This window comes from Sprattus sprattus, assembly GCF_963457725.1.
Source record: "Sprattus sprattus genome assembly, chromosome: 5".
Classification (NCBI taxonomy): domain Eukaryota; kingdom Metazoa; phylum Chordata; class Actinopteri; order Clupeiformes; family Clupeidae; genus Sprattus; species Sprattus sprattus.
The window spans coordinates 1,281,646-1,302,237 of NC_137924.1; the positions used below are offsets into that span (position 1 = coordinate 1,281,646).

General features: G+C 43.3%; 1 protein-coding gene across 4 annotated transcripts in view; it reads right to left on the reverse strand.

Annotated features, from left to right (window-relative positions):
- Positions 1–20,592, reverse strand: part of LOC308365211 (interferon-induced very large GTPase 1-like) — a 39,933-nt gene that overhangs the window by 6,758 nt on the left and 12,583 nt on the right. For 3 of the 4 annotated variants that reach the window (XM_080838578.1, XM_080838576.1, XM_080838577.1), the window contains 7 exons: positions 19,906–20,166; positions 19,553–19,810; positions 13,314–13,574; positions 12,991–13,218; positions 8,211–8,471; positions 7,224–7,451; positions 4,088–4,315 (listed from right to left, as the gene is read on the reverse strand). In XM_080838578.1, coding sequence (XP_080694704.1) covers positions 4,088–4,315; positions 7,224–7,451; positions 8,211–8,471; positions 12,991–13,218; positions 13,314–13,574; positions 19,553–19,810; positions 19,906–20,166 — 1,725 coding nt within the window. The remainder of the gene's footprint in view (positions 1–4,087; positions 4,316–7,223; positions 7,452–8,210; positions 8,472–12,990; positions 13,219–13,313; positions 13,575–19,552; positions 19,811–19,905; positions 20,167–20,592) is intronic. The other variant, XM_080838579.1, reaches the window with a different exon arrangement.

Sequence of the window (20,592 nt, forward strand, 5' to 3'; positions counted from 1 at the left end):
AACTAGAAAAAAAATGGTACTCCACCAAACATGAGGTATTCCTCCTGGCATGGAAGGATAGTCTTCTAAGCTATAAACGAGTATTGATTGATGGTAATAAAAACAACCCAAAGTTCCTATTTAACACTTTCTATGCTAACAAGAAATCACAACACAATCGAACATTCTGTTCCCATTATCTTTAGTGGTAATGATTTCATGACCTTTTTCAATAATAAAATCCTTAAAAAAAGAGAACAAATTCATAGTCTCCTCCCCCTCTGTGACCCTACAGCCCTTCCAAAATGCGCCATGGCAACACCCCCTCAACTGGGTGCTCTCCTTGAGCTAAGCAACTGACTTCCTTTCTACAACAAAACAAAATTGAAGAAACCTTCCAATCTGGTTTTAGGGCCCACCACAGCACTGAAACGCCCTAAGTCAAAGTCCTGAACGACCTACTTAATCGCATCTGATCATGGGTGCACCTCAATACTGGTTCTCTTAGACCTTAGTGCTGCTTTCGACACTACAGATCATCATATCCTGTTACAGAGATTTGAACATTACGTTGGCATCAAAGGCTGTGCCCTATCTTGGTTTAGAGCTTACCTCTCTGATCGCCATCAATTTGTCCATGTCCATGAAAAGTCGTCAAATCACACCAGTGTTAGCTACGGTGTTCCACAAGGCTCTGTCCTTGGACCACTGCTCTTTTCCCTTTATATGCTACCCTTAGGTGCTGTCATAAGGAAACATGGCATTAACTTCCACTGCTATGCTGATGACACCCAACTACCTATCCATGAAACCTGATAAAATTGTACATCTACCCAAGATAGAAGCTTGCCTCCATGATGTAAAATCTTGGATGGCTAACAACTTCCTGCTCCTCAACTCTGATAAAACTGAGGTTTTGCTTGTAGGCCCCGATCAATTGAGAACTACACTATCTACCCGTCTACCCACACTCAATGGCTTCCCAACACCCAAAACTAACATCAAAAACCTTGGTGTAACTATCAACCAAGACCTCTCACTTGACTCACACGTAAAACAGATCTCAAAGACATAATTTTTTCATTTACGCATTATTGCCAAAATTAGAAAGGTCCTATCCCTCCAAGATGCAGAAAAACGAATCCACGCATTTATTACTTCCCGCCTCGACTTCTGTAATGCTCTCCTGTCCGGATGCAGCATCAACACAATAAAGAGCCTCCAACTTATACAGAACGCTGCTGCTCGCACACTCACTAGAACAAAAAAATATGAACACATCTCACCAGTACTCGCCTCTCTGCATTGGCTCCCCGTCAAAAGTAGAATCGACTTCAAAGTACTCCTGCTAACATATAAAGCCCTAAACGACCTGGCTCCAAACTACCTCAAGGAATTAGTCGTCCCCTATTTCCCTCCAAGGCTGCTCCGTTCCCAGAGTGCAGGCCTCCTGGTAATTCCAAGAATATCAAAAACCACAATAGGAGGCGCGTGTTGCGACTGTCACCAGCCAAATGGGCAATCTGCCCTGCAACCCTAACAAAGCCTACGACTAAAATCTCCACATGTACTAAACCAAACAAAATGCTCAATGCCAGAAAAACTAAAACACATCTAAAGACATGCAATACCCCCGTGTCATGCCCGGCTTGGCCGTGCTGGGTGTGCCGCATTAAAACCCTGTTAGAATATGACTGGGCTGTCCTGTCCCTCCGATCAACAGGGGGAGCCGTCTTGTCTGTTAATAAATTATCTTTTGCTTTAAACCTTTACTCGGTGTGGTCTCCCCATTTTATGTTACCTCCACATCGAGCCATGTGGTCCTAACACCCCCTCACCAACAAAACTGGGCTATAGACAGCGTATGTTGTGCCAGGAGTCGACTCATTCACTCATGTGCCAACTTGTTGTGGAAAAAGAAAGGTGTGCTGAGAGCTTCTTTTTGGTATGGTTTGGGCTGATTGACTCGTTGCCTCCTGTACAGCATACGGCGCGTGTTGCGACTGTCACATATACAGTACATTATTGCCACCACTGAAATGTTGCCTGTATCATGTATTTACCACTGGATATCTGTATACATACTATGTCCAACGACCAAATGCTGGCTGTGTCCAACTCCTGTTGTTTCCCTTCCCCTTCTGCCACACAACCCTCCCCCTTCCCCCCTTTCCACCTTCCTAACTCCACCCGGCCGACCTCAAGCAGTTGGGTCCCCCCTTATGTGCCGTGGTTCTGCTTAAGGTTTCTTCCTGCCTAAAGCGGTCCGCATGCTTATCCGACCGTGCTCTCCGATCTCACGAGGCACGCCCTAAATCACCCTCCTTGAAGTGGGACCACACCTTTGAGCACCTCGGACAGCCTTCCGAGGGTCTCGGATCGCCTCTGGAGCACCGCTCGAATTTTCTCAACTATCCGATCCGAGCTGTCCGACACCCCTGGCTGTGATTGGTCGCGATAAATGCATAATTTCCGGAATCACATTTCCTGTTTCGTTCCCTATATGACAGCACCGCCGTTTTTTTTTAAATCGCTGAAAGATCGCTAGGAACCTGGGGCTGGAGGTCCAGGAGTGCATTAGGCTGTTAGCTATATTGCCTAAGTATAATCACCAGTATGTGTATGATCTTAGTTATTAGAATAATCACAAAGATATTCATGATAATAAGATGTGAAAATTACAACCACAGCATGAACAACACTAATGACATAGATTGCAGTAGTTCTATACACACATTATGTAGGGGATTCCCCTAAAAAGGTCTCCCAATCCCCTGGATCACTGCCAAAACCAACTCTAAGCCGAGGTTGAGTTAGTGAGTAGAAGTCAAGATTTCATCTGGGACAAACTAGTTCATCAGCAAAAATAGGTGCTGCATTAGGCCTACATTGCCTCTGAGAGAGCCATGGGCACCCCAAGAGAGGGGGCAGGGGTTAGGAGATTTAGGGTGACATCTACTGTATGAAAGCCATTGCAATCTTTGTTTCGACAAGACATGCTCAGGTTTGTGCTGTTGGTATTGCACTAACTGAATAAACCTTTTTGCTTCACAGAATTTAAAAAGGTAAGCAGACCTTGTGTCTGCAAATTCTAAGTTTGTCTGAATACCCAGGTCGAAGGTCTTAAATAATCTATATTAATAATTGGACATTGAGGGAAAAATATATATAAAAAAGTATATTATAAAAATTGTTTTAGAATCCAAGTCACTGGCAGAGTTTGGACCAAAATTAAGTGTAACCCTGCATGTCTTTGTCTAACCCTGTGTCGTATGTCATACGCTTATATGACCCGTATATTATTAGCCTGGATACCAGCCTGAACTCCGCCCACAACATTTTTGGTCTGGGAGATTCAGTCTGGAGTCGAGCTAGTTGGGAGAGATTTAGCGTTTCAGAAAAGTTGAGAAAGCAATCTAAACCAATCAAATTGTAAGGGCGGGCTTTATACGTTGATGGACAGATGACCAACCAAGGCTTGAGTTGATTAGATAGATTGAATATACATCGAACAAAGATGGCGCCGTCTCGGGAGCTTAGTGGGACATATTTTATATGATTTAAGCTATCTACACGACTTTTTTTATGTCTAAATTGACTCGGTTAGTTGTGTATGTTCAACACGAATGTTGCCAAGGATTGTAGGTCTTAACTGAAGCACTCTAGACCATTATTGATAGGTTATGCTAACACGTAGACAAAAAAAACATTGAAACAAATGGTAGCTTCTAGCCTTGAGTGCTAATTAAGTAACGTGAGCAGGCATATCTCAACAGATATTGACAGCGCATTCATTTTGAAAGAGGAACAGAGAAACGCTATCAAGGCATTTGTCGATTGAAAAGATGTTTTTGCCGTCCTTCCTACGGGATCAGGTAAAAGTTTAATCTATCAGATGGTAATACTACGTACGTTGCTCTGATTGGTTCTAGGTATCCAATTCAGCGAAGAGGAATTTTCTTTCCTGGTTCGTTGAAACACGCCCCATAATCACAGCCCAATGGTTCGGTCTCAGACTCATATTCTGACTAGAATTATGAGTATGACATCGTCAGGCTAGTATATTATTCCACTTTTTTGTGAATTCAATATTGTAATATCTGTATACCTTTGGTGACTGAAGAAGGATGAGTCCTTTCTCCATGTTGTAACTCTGGGTCTGGAGTCTGGCCTCTGCCAGCTGTGCTCTGAGACTTGGGCCCAGTCCCCTCTCTCTGGGAGCCTGGGAGTCCTGGTTGATCCAGATCCATTGGAGAGGGATGAGCCAAGCGGGGGACCGGATATACAGCGCTCACAGGTATCACTGTGGATGTCTCTGCGACTCTAGACCCTTGGCCTGCACATATGGGTGAAATTACCTTTTTATTTCATCTAATTCCTCCCTTTTTACCTGCTGTAAATGTTGTAGAGATGGGTTTGTCTTGACAACCATTTTTAAGTATGGTGTATCCCTTAGAACAGGCATGCAATTGTTTACACATTTACTACAAAACATGTCCATGTCCTCCCTAAATTGAAATGAAAGGGAAGGGATCCTTGGCACTGAGGTACTCTTCATTTTCCTGGACCACTGGTCAGGAACCTCTATGCATACTGTCTCAGCGATAGCGAGTTTACAGCTGCGATATCAGTGTTCTATGGTGTCCTCGATATAGTCCACACCGAGTAGTGTAAATGGCAGAGACTATGTTTTTTAGGTAAATGTCCCTGTGATCCTAATTTTCATTACAATATTAGCGTTCTTAATTTCTGGTCTAATCTAAGAGCGAATCCCAGATGAGAATTTTCATGAATGCCAAATGTGTCCCAAACACTTCGTAAGTGGAGTCAAGAACAATAATAATGGATGGAGTAATGTTCTTGTGGTGTGGTATAATGGATGGAGTAATGTTCTTGTGGTGTGGTATAATGGATGGGGTAATGTTCTTGTGGTGTGGTATAATGGATGGGGTAATGTTCATGTGGTGTGGTATAATGGATGGAGTAATGTTCTTGTGGTGTGGTATAATGGATGGGGTAATGTTCTTGTGGTGTGGTATAATGGATGGGGTAATGTTCATGTAGTGTGGTATAATGGATGGGGTAATGTTCATGTAGTGTGGTATAATGGATGGGGTAATGTTCATGTGAGCAGTGTGGTATAATGGATGGGGTAATGTTCATGTAGTGTGGTATAATGGATGGGGTAATGTTCATGTAGTGTGGTATAATGGATGGGGTAATGTTCATGTGGTGTGGTATAATGGATGGGGTAATGTTCATGTGAGCAGTGTGGTATAATGGATGGGGTAATGTTCATGTAGTGTGGTATAATGGATGGGGTAATGTTCATGTAGTGTGGTATAATGGATGGGGTAATGTTCATGTAGTGTTGTATAATGGATGGGGTAATGTTCATGTAGTGTTGTATAATGGATGGGGTAATGTTCATGTGGTGTGGTATAATGGATGGGGTAATGTTCATGTGAGCAGTGTGGTATAATGGATGGGGTAATGTTCATGTAGTGTGGTATAATGGATGGGGTAATGTTCATGTAGTGTGGTATAATGGATGGGGTAATGTTCATGTAGTGTGGTATAATGGATGGGGTAATGTTCATGTAGTGTGGTATAATGGATGGGGTAATGTTCATGTAGTGTTGTATAATGGATGGGGTAATGTTCATGTAGTGTGGTATAATGGATGGGGTAATGTTCATGTAGTGTGGTATAATGGATGGGGTAATGTTCATGTAGTGTTGTATAATGGATGGGGTAATGTTCATGTAGTGTGGTATAATGGATGGGGTAATGTTCATGTGAGCAGTGTGGTATAATGGATGGGGTAATGTTCTTGTGGTGTGGTATAATGGATGGGGTAATGTTTATGCAGTGTGGTATAATGGATGGGGTAATGTTCATGTAGTGTGGTATAATGGATGGGGTAATGTTCATGTAGTGTGGTATAATGGATGGGGTAATGTTCATGTAGTGTGGTATAATGGATGGGGTAATGTTCATGTAGTGTTGTATAATGGATGGGGTAATGTTCATGTAGTGTGGTATAATGGATGGGGTAATGTTCATGTAGTGTGGTATAATGGATGGGGTAATGTTCATGTAGTGTTGTATAATGGATGGGGTAATGTTCATGTAGTGTGGTATAATGGATGGGGTAATGTTCATGTGAGCAGTGTGGTATAATGGATGGGGTAATGTTCTTGTGGTGTGGTATAATGGATGGGGTAATGTTTATGCAGTGTGGTATAATGGATGGGGTAATGTTCATGTAGTGTGGTATAATGGATGGGGTAATGTTCATGTAGTGTGGTATAATGGATGGGGTAATGTTCATGTGAGCAGTGTGGTATAATGGATGGAGTAATGTTCTTGTGGTGTGGTATAATGGATGGGGTAATGTTCATGTAGTGTGGTATAATGGATGGGGTAATGTTCATGTGAGCAGTGTGGTATAATGGATGGGGTAATGTTCATGTAGTGTGGTATAATGGATGGGGTAATGTTCATGTGGTGTGGTATAATGGATGGGGTAATGTTCATGTAGTGTGGTATAATGGATGGGGTAATGTTCATATGAGCAGTGTGATATAATGGATGGGGTAATGTTCATATGAGCAGTGTGATATAATGGATGGGGTAATGTTCATGTAGTGTGGTATAATGGATGGGGTAATGTTCATGTAGTGTGGTATAATGGATGGGGTAATGTTCATGTAGTGTGGTATAATGGATGGGGTAATGTTCATATGAGCAGTGTGATATAATGGATGGGGTAATGTTCATATGAGCAGTGTGATATAATGGATGGGGTAATGTTCATGTAGTGTGGTATAATGGATGGGGTAATGTTCATGTGAGCAGTGTGGTATAATGGATGGGGTAATGTTCATGTGAGCAGTGTGGTATAATGGATGGGGTAATGTTCATGTAGTGTGGTATAATGGATGGGGTAATGTTCATGTGAGCAGTGTGGTATAATGGATGGGGTAATGTTCATGTAGTGTGGTATAATGGATGGGGTAATGTTCATGTGAGCAGTGTGGTATAATGGATGGGGTAATGTTCATGTAGTGTGGTATAATGGATGGGGTTATGTTTATGTAGTGTGGTATAATGGATGGAGTAATGTTCATGTAGTGTGGTATAATGGATGGGGTAATGTTCATGTAGTGTGGTATAATGGATGGGGTAATAGCAGCTGGGTCCCCTTCCACTAGTGTAATGTGTTGTAAGTATCTGTATACCTTTGGTGACTGAAGAAGGAGGAGTCCCTTGTCCATTTTGAGACTCTGGGTCTGGAGTCTGGCCTCTGCCAGCTGTGCTGTGAGACTTGGGCCCAGTCCCCTCTCTCTGGGAGCCTGGGAGTCCTGGTTGATCCAGATCCATTGGAGAGGGATGAGCCACGCTGGGGACCGGAGATGCAGCACTCACAGATGTCACTGTGGATGCCTCTGGGACTCTAGACCCTTGCCCTGCACACAAACATAAACACAAACACATGATCATTTAAAGAGTACGAGTAAATGTTGTGAAAGAAATGTTCTTTATTAATTTTATCATAATGTGTTTTAAGGCTTTAAATGGATTATCCATCTGGTTCTGTGTTCTGTTTCTATGTTCTGTTAAGAGGAATGCTGAGTCTGTGAGAAAGCAAAGAATGTGAAAACCTTATTACCTCAACATAAAGTTCACGACCTGATAAGACAGTGGGTCGCTCAGGTTACCTGAGAATAGCTCTGTTTAGTTAGTTATTTACAGCTGCAACTCCTAGGCTGAAAAACCACTGGTGTGAAACTGAAACTGATGTCATGTAATGTTTACGTAAGACTGAGATAGAGATGGAGGATGCCATGTGTTCTGCGAACTGTCCTTGACTGTTTGTTTTCAATCAAGCAAGCTACTCAGAGGTTGAGTGAGGGGGTTTTCTTATCTTTGGAGAACAGAGTCCAGATGGCAACATGTGAGAACCTGGGATTGGTCAATGTATGTTGTTACCGCTGTGAAATCTTAATAAAAGCATATGTAGCCGGCTGAGAGTTCAGAGGTGATGCGAGATGGCGTCAAATACCTCTCCGCTTCTCGGCCGGAGTGTAATAGATCTGTTAAATACTTTACTTCTGGTTTGTGGTGTCATTTTATTCTAAGTAATTCAAACAACTTAGCAGAGTTTAGGATTTTTTCCTGACAATGTGAAATGACCTTTTTATTTCATCCAATTCCTCCCTTTTTACCTGTTGTAAAGGTTTTAGAGATGGGTTTGCCTTGACTTCCATTTTGAAGTATGGTGGACACAAGTATGGTGTACTCTGTGCCATGTTGAAGTTCAGACAGGGTGAACTCCAGCTGATCTGTGTAAGTTGTTCTTTGGTGTAGACCTGCTTTAAATAGTTCCAGCTTGAAGGAAACCTGGTTCAGTCCAGCGGGTTTGTTCCACTTCAGAACTGCATATGTAGACTGAACATCCATACTCAGATAGTCTGCTGCAGGGACATCTAAAAGAGAAAGCACTCACTAATCATTGTCCTGTGCCAAAGAACAAAGCAAGGCAAAAAGCTCTAGAGACTGGAGTGCTTAAGCATTATATTATTATGTATATGCACAGCAAATCTGCCAGCCAGGTAAAGCATGAGTGGGTCTGCCTCTCTCTCCCTCTTCCATTCAAAGCAATGGAACTTTTTGCACCCTTCTGAGGAGTCATACCCTTCTGAGGAGTCTGTCATTTCATACAGACACATCTGTTGACAGTGACTACTCTCCCTCCGTGTCAACCATAACTACAAACACAGATTCCACAACAATATTGAATATGATCTGTTTTATGACATAGCTATCACTATATATAATTGTTTCATTTCATTCAGATGTCATGCCCGGCTTGGCCGTGCGGGGTGTGCCGCATTAAAACCCTGTTATAGTATGACTGGGCAGTCCTGTCCCTCCGATCCACAGGGGGAGCCGTCTTGTCTGGCATATGTGGCTAGATGGCAGATGATTGGCGGGACAGTATAAAACGACTTCCTGATGTGAGTTTGGGGGCGCCCTCTTTCTCAGACTGACTCTTTTGCACAGGTCTGTCAGACTTTTCCCCGGAGCTTACTCTTTTGGCTTTCTACCACTACACATACACTATACTGATCTGCACGACACTGAACTTTACTTTCTCTTGCCTCTCATTCACTGACTTTTGTAAGTATTTTCATTTAATCAGTTAATAAATTATCTTTTGCTTTTATCCTTTACTCTGTGTGGTCTCCCCATTTTATGTTACCTCCACATCGAGTCCATGAGTGGACCTTTTGGGTATTTTTGTTTTGGGGAGTTCCACATTTGAATTAAGGGTTAACGATTTGTTTTGGGTGAACTTGGGGCGATTTAGTCCAGCCAGTTTTTTTTGTGTTTGCTTTGTTTTGACAAAATATGGTTCTGCTGGTGGAACTGGACGACAAAGTAAAGAGCAAACTTTTTCCCATTTAGAGCACTCAGGCGTTTAGGTTCCAGAGACTGAGTCTGGGCTGGAGGTCACCGCCGTGGAGTAAGGCTAAATTGACTGTTGTCGGAATAGCTGGTTCTCCAGCGGTATTGGTGGCTGAATTGTTTTTCACTAATCCCCAGCTCTCGGGCTCAGTCAGAAGATAGGTTAGTTAGTCGGTTAGGGAAAATGTTTTGTTGTTGTCCAGTTGCATGAGTTGCACCATTGTAGGTTTGTTTGTGGTTGTAACGTTGACCTGAAAGGACTATAGTGGTGCGGTTAAATTGTTGATCGTTGTTTGGTGGCCTTTGTGTAATTGTAGAATGAATACGCTTGACGAATTTTTGTCTGATCCGTCGGAGGCTTTGTTTTTGCCATTGACAAAGGATCAATTGATTAAGGTGGCGGAGCACTATTCGATTGAAGTGACTTCGCCGAGTTCAGCTGGGAAGAAACAGCTGGCGGGTTTTGTTCATGAGCTGTTGATAGATAGGAGAGTGCTGTCAGCTGCAAAGCCGCAGGGGCGTGTCGATCAGGAGGCATCGAGGGTTGAAGATGTTTCCCAGGCTAGGTTGAGGGAATTATCATTCGATCAACAAATGCAGATGATGAAACTGCAACATGAACATGAATTGCAAAAGAAAGTCATGGATGCTCAAGAGAGAGAAAAAGATTGTTGTTTGGAGGTAGAAAAGATCAAAAACTTTGATCAAGAGCGCGATGTTGTGCGTACCAGGCTGCAGCTGGCAGCTGAGTGAAAGCTTGTTAGACCTTCTACGCAAACTGGCCTGGCTGGCATGGTTAAATTCATTCCAAAATTCGATGAGCGTGAGCCTGATGTATTTTTTTCGCTGTTGGAACATGTTGCGGATGATTTAAACTGGAGCGATGAGGAAAAAAAACTTTTATTGCTAACCGTTTTAGTTGGTCGTGCGCAAAAGGCATTTGTGGCTTTACCTTCTGCAGAAAGAAAAGTGTACACATGTGTTAAAGATGCTGTGTTAAGAGCGTACGAATTAATACCTGAAGCTTATAGACAGCGTTTTCGCTCTTTGAAACAGGCAGATAAACAAACCCATGCTGAACTTGCAAGAGACCACACCAGTAGTTTCACTCGCTGGTTGACTGCTGAGGGTGTTAGTTAATTTGATGCTTTGCGCGACCTTATGATTTTAGAACAGTTTAGGAATACTTTGTTGGATAAAATTGCCACTTATATCCACGAACATCAAGTAACAACGGCAGCAGAGGCCGCTGTTCTTGCTGATGGTTATGCTCTGACACATAAGTATTCGGTTCGGGAGTGCACTCCGCGTTATGACATGAATTGGAGGGAGCGTCGCCCTAGCCTTTCTAATGCGGGTCCTCCTGGGAGGTATGATCCGGTTACACCAGTCACTAAAAACTATTCCCGAAAGTTGAATGCAGATACAACATGTAATTACTGCACTGAGCCAGGTCACTGGAGGTCAAATTGTCCGATTTTGATGGAGCGTAATAAGATGAAAGGTGACGGGTGCAAAGTGGAACTCTGCTCATCTTCAATTCGTGTTGTACGTTCAAGGTTGACTCCTTTCACTAGAGAAAAAACTTTGGTTCGTGAAAAATGTACACAGGTCATCGATAGAGATTTGGGAAGCATGAAGGATGACAAAAACGAGGAAACATCTGTGACCGAAGTTGCAAAGTATGCTCCGTTTGTCACCGAGGGGTTTGTCTCGCTGGTCGGAGACTCTCGTCGAATTCCGATTAAGATCCTGCGCGATACTGGCGCATCGGAAAGTTTAATTTGCAAATCTGTATTGCCTTTCTCCTCCGATTCAAATACGGGGAGTTGTGTATTAATTCAGGGAATTGGCCTGCAGTCATTTCGAGTGCCGTTGCACAACATTCAGTTGTTTTCTGGTTTTGTGAATGGTGAAGTAACCATTGCAGTGCGTCCATCTCTGCCAATAGATGGATTTGATCTGATCGTGGGGAATAATTTAAGTCGTGATTGTGTTTTTCCAGATCTGGTATCATGTCCATCTGTAGTTAAGACTAAGGTTACATCACCATCTGAGTCAGATAAGGGTCTGAAAGTTTTTCCAGAAGTTTTCACTGCTAGCGCTTTGACGCACGAAATTGCGCCTGCACAGGCTGCTCAACCGTCTGAGGTATCTAAGAAAACGTCTGCTCGGGTGTTTACTCCACAGTTTCAAGCACCTTTGTCTCGTCTTGACATTGTTGTGGCTCAGAAAAACGACCAGAGTGTTCAGAAATATTTTGCCTTGTCTGGAGAGGACAGGAATTTGGATTCTGGGCACTTTGTGCTGGAAGGTTTGTTGTTTAGAAGGTGGTCACCGACTGCTGATACTGAGGTGGCAGATCAGGTCATGCAGGTTGGGATGCCTACAATCTTTTTGCGAAGTAGCACTGAAAATGGCAAAAAAGAAATCAAGGAGTTTAAATAATAATTAAAAAAAAAGGCCTTTGGATGCTCCAACATGTCAATGTTGGTGGTGGGTTGCACCCTGTGGTGTTTTTTTCGACCACAACCCCCTCATTATCTTTCTGTCACTCTTTCTACAGCTGTATGGACAGTCTTCTGGGCACATAAAGGGGTCTGGGAACAAAATGGCTAATTCTTTGTCGCTGGCTCTGGATGAGTGTTAGGGGTGTCTGTTTTTTCCTCCTGTCTCAGGTCTTTCTATTCCTTAAATTGCTATCCTGGCGCCAGGATCTGCTGGGTGGGAGGATTAAGAGGCTGTGGGTGAGAATGGTCATTTCTGCTGGTGGTTGGTTATTTGGTTTAGTCACTATTGTATTTCTTCTTTGGGTGAAGTTTCTTTTGGTGTTTTTGGAATTGATGAGTCTTTTACAGAGTCCCATAAATGGGTCTCTGTCTTGTGGGGGGAGTGATGTCATGCCCGGCTTGGCCATGCGGGGTGTGCCGCATTAAAACCCTGTTATAGTATGACTGGGCTGTCCTGTCCCTCCGATCCACAGGGGGAGCCGTCTTTTCTGGCATATGAGGCTAGATGGCAGATGATTGGTGGGACAGTATAATAATACTTCCTGATGTGAGTTTGGGGGCGGCCTCTTTCTCAGACTGACTCTTTTGCACAGGTCTGCCAGACTTTTCGGAGCTTACTCTTTTGTCCTTCTACCACTACACATACACTATACTGATCTGCACGACATTGAACTTTACTTTCTCTTGCCTCTCATTCACTGACTTTTGTAAGTATGTTCATTTAATCACTTAATAAATTATCTTTTGCTTTAAACCTTTACTCTGTGTGGTCTCCCAATGTTATGTTACCTCCACAACGAGCCATGTGGTCCTAACACAAATATTTTTTTTTTTGTGTGCTTGTATCACAGGTCTGCTTCTGCTTAGTGCAAAATAACAATGCAAAAGGTATACAGAAATAGGAAAATTGAATACAAACATATAGTTCTAACAATTATAGAGCCATTCTTTGAGGTTGTATTATTTTTAACATTTCAAGTGCAGAATGAAGCATTCAATATATTGTATGTTGTAAATATCTGTATACCTTTGGTGACTTGAGAAGGAGGAGTCCCTTGTCCATGTTGTAACTCTGGGTCTGGAGTCTGGCCTCTGTCAGCTGTGCTGTGAGACTTGGGCCCAGTCCCCTCTCTCTGGGAGCCTGGGAGTCCTGGTTGATCCAGATCCATTGGAGAGGGATGAGCCAAGCTGGGGTCTGGAGATGCAGCGCTCACAGATGTCACTGTGGATGCCTCTGGGACTCTAGACCCTTGGCCTGCACACAAACATAAACACAAACACATGATCATTTAAAGAGTACGAGTAAATGTGAAATGACCTTTTTATTTCATCCAATTCCTCCCTTTTTACCTGTTGTAAAGGTTTTAGAGATGGGTTTGCCTTGACTTCCATTTTGAAGTATGGTGGACACAAGTATGGTGTACTCTGTGCCATGTTGAAGTTCAGACAGGGTGAACTCCAGCTGATCTGTGTAAGTTGTTCTTTGGTGTAGACCTGCTTTAAATAGCTCCAGTTTGAAGGAAACCTGGTTCAGTCCAGCGGGTTTGTTCCACTTCAGAACTGCATATGTAGACTGAACATCCATACTCAGATGGTCTGCTGCAGGGACATCTAAAAGAGAAAGCACTCACTAATCATTGTCCTGTGCCAAAGAACAAAGCAAGGCAAAAAGCTCTAGAGACTGGAGTGCTTAAGCATTATATTATTATGTATATGCACAGCAAATCTGCCAGCCAGGTAAAGCATGAGTGGGTCTGCCTCTCTCTCCCTCTTCCATTCAAAGCAATGGAACTTTTTGCACCCTTCTGAGGAGTCATACCCTTCTGAGGAGTCTGTCATTTCATACAGACACATCTGTTGACAGTGACTACTCTCCCTCCGTGTCAACCATAACTTCAAACACAGATTCCACAACAATATTGAATATGATCTGTTTTATGACATAGCTATCACTATATATAATTGTTTCATTTCATTCAAAGAACAACATTTTTTATGCTTGTATCACAGGTCTGCTTCTGCTTAGTGCAAAATAACAATGCAAAAGGTATACAGAAATAGGAAAATTGAATACAAACATATAGTTCTAACAATTATAGAGCCATTCTCTGAGGTTGTATTATTTTTAACATTTCAAGTGCAGAATGATAGCCTGGATACCAGCCTGAACTCCGCCCACAACATTGTTGGTCTGGGAGATTCAGTCTGGACTTGAGCTAGTTGGGAGAGATTCAAGTTTTCGAAAAAGTCGAAAAAGCAATCTGACCACCAATCAAATTGTAAGGGCGGGCTTTATACGATGAAGGACAGATGATCACGCAACGCTTGAGTTGAATTAACCGGTAGTTTCGAACTCCGACCAAGATGGCCGCTTCTCGGGAGCTTAGTGGGGAATATTTTATGTGAATTAAGCTATCTGCACGACTTTTTAATGTCTACATTGACTCAGTTAGTTGTGTATGTGCAACACGAAAGTTGCAGAGTATTGTTTGTCTTAACTAAAGCTCTCTAGACCATTATTGTTAGGTCATTGCTAACGCGTACACCAAAACCCCATTGAAACACACTGTAGCTTCTAGCCTTGAGTGCTAATTAAGTAACGTGAGCAGGCATATCTCAACAGATATTGACAGCGCATTCATTTTGTTGTGTCTTTACTCAACATAGTATAATTAAAATAAGGATTCAACTCGGAGGTAAAATGAACATGACTTTACTGTAGTCTTAAGTGTTACACATATCAATGCACTGGCGGATAACCTTTAGGTAAACTCAGTAACTAGGGGAGTGGTTACGCTGAAGTAAATAGATCCACATATACTACACTCCTCCCCTTTTAGATTAATGCCACATAACTAAAAGTAACATATAACATTGCCAATGCATTAAACACAATTTGTTATTCAGTTGACAAATATTGAAACTTTTTTTTTTTTTTTTTTTTTCAGTCCATAAGTCCCATAAGTGAACTCATAAGTCCAATCTTTTCGGGGGTGCCCTGAGTCGTTCAGGGTTGCGCCTGGGAACTTGCGGAGTGCTCACGGCAGGGGGCACTTCCTCTGTAACTGTGGGTGTCACTGTACTGGGTTCAGAGTTGGTTCCAGGATCAGGTGGATGTTCTGGTTGCTCCGGTGTCTTTGGTTGAGCATTCAACAGCTGATCCACATGACGTCTCCAGGTATGCTCGCCAGTGTCCACCTCATACATCAGAGGGCCGCTCCTAGTGACTATCTTTCCAGGCGTCCACTTTTTCCCTCGGTAGTCACGTGCCAGGACCTGTTGTCCCACATCGAAGCTTCTTGGCGGTTCACTCGAAAAGCTGCTAAACTGTTTGTTCTGCACTTCTCTCCTCAGGTTTGGCTTCAGAAGGTCAATGCGAGATCTGAGCTGTCTGTTCATAAACAGCATTGCAGGTGTCTGATTAGTTGTTGCATGGACAGAATTGCGGTATACCAGGAGGAAATTGTCAATTTTGTGTTGAAGAGAGATGTCTTCTTTTGTCATTGCTTTTATGGACTTTTTGAATGTCTGAACGAACCGTTCTGCTAACCCATTTGTTGCCGGATGGTGAGGTGCTGATCTGAAATGCTTGATACCATTCTTTTTCATGAAGTCTTGGAATTCTTCAGAAGTATACTGTGGGCCATTGTCACTCACCATGTTCTCAGGCAGGCCATTCCTGGAGAAGATGGTTCTCAGGACAGAGATAGTCTTTTCTGATGTTGTTGATTTCATTTGGACTACTTCTGGCCATTTTGAATGAGCGTCCACAGCTATGAGAAACATAGAGTTCATGAACGGGCCAGCAAAATCAATGTGCACTCTCTGCCAGGGTGCAGACGGCCATTCCCACGGATGTAGGGGAGCCGGTGGCGGTGCGTTTTGAACGCTTAGGCATCCTGGGCAGTTTTTGGTGACATCCTCGATTTGTTTATCTACACCTGGCCACCATATGTAGCTACGGGCCAGACTTTTCATCTTCACCGTACCTACGTGAGCCTCATGCAGACTGTCCAACACTCTGGTACGAAGCTTGGAGGGTACTACCACACGTGATCCACACATCAAGGTTCCCTGGCATACTGACAACTGGTCACGTCTTGCCGAAAACTCAGGAAACCATGGATTCCCATGGGCAGGCCAACCATGTACGGTGATGTCATACACCTTGGAAAGTGTTGGGTCATTCCGCGTTTCTTTTCTTATCATGGCATTTGTAACTGGCAGCTGGTCTACCAGTGTTGTGTGGAACATTTCTGCCGGGCCACCTTTTGATGGTGGTTCCTCCACAGATGTTGACAGTGGGAGGCGTGACAAACCATCAGCATTGCAGTGATGTTTAGTCCCCTTGAACTCGATGTCATACGAGTGTGCTCCTAAGAACAGGGCCCATCGCTGTAGTCGTGCAGCTGACATCACTGGGACTCCTTTTCGTGGATTGAATATTGACACTAGGGGCTGATGATCAGTCACTAAGGTAAACCTTCGGCCATAGAGGTAATGGTGGAACTTTTTGATACCCCATACTAGGCTAAGGGCCTCCCTGTCTATCTGTGCATAATTGCGTTCGGCACTTGACAGGGACCTTGAAGCGAATGCAATTGGGCGTTCAAGTCCATTTTCCACTGTGTGTGACAAGACAGCGCCAATGCCGTACGGGGACGCGTCACATGCTAGACGGATGGGTCTGGACGGATCATAGTGGGTCAGCAGCTCGTCAGATGTTATTAGTCTTTTTGTTTCTGCGAATGCCTTTTTACATTTGTCTGACCAATGCCATTCCACTCCTGTCTGTAGCAGCGCATTTAGTGGATACAGCACTGAGGCAAGATTTGGAAGAAATTTGTGGTAATAATTTACGAGACCCAGGTACGATCTGAGTTGCGACACATTTTCAGGTTTAGGTGCTTTCAGCACTGCCTCAATTTTCTCTTGTGACTTGTGCAAGCCGTGCTTGTCAATGACATGTCCGCAGTATGAGATTTCACTTTTGAAAAACTCACATTTCTCTCTCTTTGCGCGTAGGCCATACTCATTCAGCCTGGTGAGTACTTTGCTCAGGTTCTGGAAGTGATCATCATCATCTTTTCCTGTTATGAGAATATCATCCAGGTAGCATTGTGTTCCAGGTATGCCCTGGAGCACCTGATCCATGGCTCTTTGCCAGATGGCTGGGGCTGAAGCAACACCAAACACAAGACGATTATATTGGTAAAGTCCCTTATGAGTGTTGATGGTTAGGAACTTTTTGCTTGACTCCTCCACTTCCATCTGGAGATAGGCCTGTGCCAAGTCCATCTTTGAAAACTTCTCCCCACCAGCCAACGATGAGAAGATGTCCTCTATTCTTGGTAGGGGGTACTGCACAGTGCGCAGCACCGGGTTGATGCTCACTTTGAAGTCCCCACATATACGCACTTCACTTTTGCCTTTCTTCATTACAGGGACAATGGGCGTAGCCCAGTCACTCCAGTCGACTTGTGAGAGAATGCCGGACGACTCCAAGTTCTGCAGTTCTGCGTCTATCTTGGGACGTAGGGCATACGGCACCTGGCGCGCCTTGTGGAATCTTGGGTTGGCATCTTTCTCAAGTTCAATTTTGGCCTTTAAGTGCTTAAGTTTACCAATACCTTTCTCAAACACGTGTGCATTAGCCTCCAACAACTGTGACAGTCTCTGCTCAGGCCTGCGGGTGGAGCTCTTGAGGCCTGTTGAGATATTCAGGGCTTTTATGTCATGCCAGTCAAGCTGAATTCTCCTCAGCCATTCACGCCCCAGTAGTGCTGGGCCTGTGGTTTTCAGGACATAGAGCTCTAACTTGTGTGTTTGGTCACCGTAGACCACATCCACGTTAAGTTTTCCTTTTGGTGATACTTTTTCACCTGTGTAGGTTTTTAACATCACTGATGTCTTTTTCAGTGGTAAGTGGGAGAACAGCCTGTCGTAATCGGTTTCGGAGATCACTGACAAAGCTGAACCTGTGTCCAGTTCCATCTTAAGTTTCACTCCAGACACTGTTGTCGTGACCCATATTATTTTTCTGTCTTCTTCAGTTATGCTATGCAGCTCTAAGCATGACAGGTCATCGTCCTCACTGCTGTATGTGTTGTCTGAATGTTCTGTGACTTTGTGCATTTCATTTGCTTTGGCCTTTGATTTAGGTTTAAAACCTTTGTTCTTTCCAGATTTTTCTTTTGGCACATTAGTTTGGTCTGATTTGCATGCTCGTTCTATGTGACCTTGCTTGTGGCATTTCCTACATGTCTTTTCTTTGAACCAACAGTCGTTTGCACTGTGCGAGGATTTACCACACCTGTAGCATTTTTGCTTTTTCCCATTAAAGGACATTTGATGCACTTCGTTTTCTAAGCTTTTCTTCTGTAGCTCTGATGCACCCTTCGCTGCTGTTTCCATTGAGATAGCTAGTTCGAGTGCTTTCTTCAAATCTAGCTCTTTTTCTGACAGTAGCCTTTTCTGTGTGCTTGTACAGTGCATGCCACATACTAAGCGATCTCTCAAAGCATCGTCAAGTCCCTTTTTAAAGTCACAATGCTGCGAGAGCCTGCGCAGCTCGGCCACATACTCGGATATGCTTTCATCTTTCTTTTGATCTCTCTTATGAAATCTAAATCTTTCCGCTATCACTAGTGGTGCGGGATTTAAGTGCTTCTGCAACGTGTCAACAATGTCTTTGTATGACTTGCTCGACGGTTTAGCAGGGCTCAGGAGATTACGGAGTAGACTGTAAGTTTTAGCTCCCATTAGACTGAGGAGGACGGCACTTTTTTTCTCATCCCCGACATCATTAGCGTCACAGTACAACTCCACTCGCTCTATGTATGATTCCCAGTCTTCACATGAACTATCAAATTCCTCTACTTTTCCAACGTAAGCCATTTCGGACATGAAATCCAGATATTATCCGTTTATCCTTTCACTGTGTGCTATGCACGTGTTACTCACGGAACATTTGTTAGGTTTCCTTTTGTCTCTTGCTTTCGTTTTATCTCCTGCTTTATTTCGTCCTTTTCTCCTTCCCTCCGGTTAAAGTTTTCATTTCGTGCAGTTGTTTAGGGTCCAGATTACTCGTCGCCAATTTGTTGTGTCTTTACTCAACATAGTATAATTAAAATAAGGATTCAACTCGGAGGTAAAATGAACATGACTTTACTGCAGTCTTAAGTGTTACACATATCAATGCACTGGCGGATAACCTTTAGGTAAACTCAGTAACTAGGGGAGTGGTTACGCTGAAGTAAATAGATCCACATATACTACACATTTTGAAAGAGGAACAGAGAAACGCGATCAAGGCAATTGTCGATTGAAAAGATGTTTTGGCCGTCCTTCCTACGGGATCAGGTAAAAGTTTAATCTATCAGATGGTAATACTACGTTGCTCTGATTGGTTCTAGGTATCCAATTCAGAGAATAGGCATTTTCTTTCCTGGTTCGTTGAAACACGCCCCATAATCACAGCCCAATGGTTCGGTATCAGACTCATTTTCTGACTAGAATTATGAGTATGACATCGTCAGGCTAGCAGAATGAAGCACTCAATATATTGTATGTTGTAAATATCTGTATACCTTTGGTGACTGAAGAAGGAGGAGTCCCTTGTCCATGTTGTAACTCTGGGTCTGGAGTCTGGCCTCTGCAAGTTGTGCTGTGATATTTGGGGCCTTTGTCAGCTGTGCTGTGAGACTTGGGCCCAGTCCCCTCTCTCTGGGAGCCTGGGAGTCCTGGTTGATCCAGATCCATTGGAGAGGGATGAGCCAAGCTGGGGTCTGGAGATGCAGCGCTCACAGATGTCACTGTGGATGCCTCTGGGACTCTAGACCCTTGGCCTGCACACAAACATAAACACAAACACATGATCATTTAAAGAGTACGAGTAAATGTGAAATGACCTTTTTATTTCATCCAATTCCTCCCTTTTTACCTGTTGTAAAGGTTTTAGAGATGGGTTTGCCTTGACTTCCATTTTGAAGTATGGTGGACACAAGTATGGTGTACTCTGTGCCATGTTGAAGTTCAGACAGGGTGAACTCCAGCTGATCTGTGTAAGTTGTTCTTTGGTGTAGACCTGCTTTAAATAGTTCCAGCTTGAAGGAAACCTGGTTCAGTCCAGCGGGTTTGTTCCACTTCAGAACTGCATATGTAGACTGAACATCCATACTCAGATAGTCTGCTGCAGGGACATCTAAAAGAGAAAGCACTCACTAATCATTGTTCTGTGCCAAAGAACAAAGCAAGGCAAAAAGCTCTAGAGACTGGAGTGCTTAAGCATTATATTATTATGTATATGCACAGCAAATCTGCCAGGTAAAGCATGAGTGGGTCTGCCTCTCTCTCCCTCTTCCATTCAAAGCAATGGAACTTTTTGCACCCTTCTGAGGAGTCATACCCTTCTGAGGAGTCTGTCATTTCATACGGACACATCTGTTGACAGTGACTACTCTCCCTCCGTGTCAACCATAACTTCAAACACAGATTCCACAACAATATTGAATATGATCTGTTTTATGACATAGCTATCACTATATATAATTGTTTCATTTCATTCAAAGAACAACATTTTTTATGCTTGTATCACAGGTCTGCTTCTGCTTAGTGCAAAATAACAATG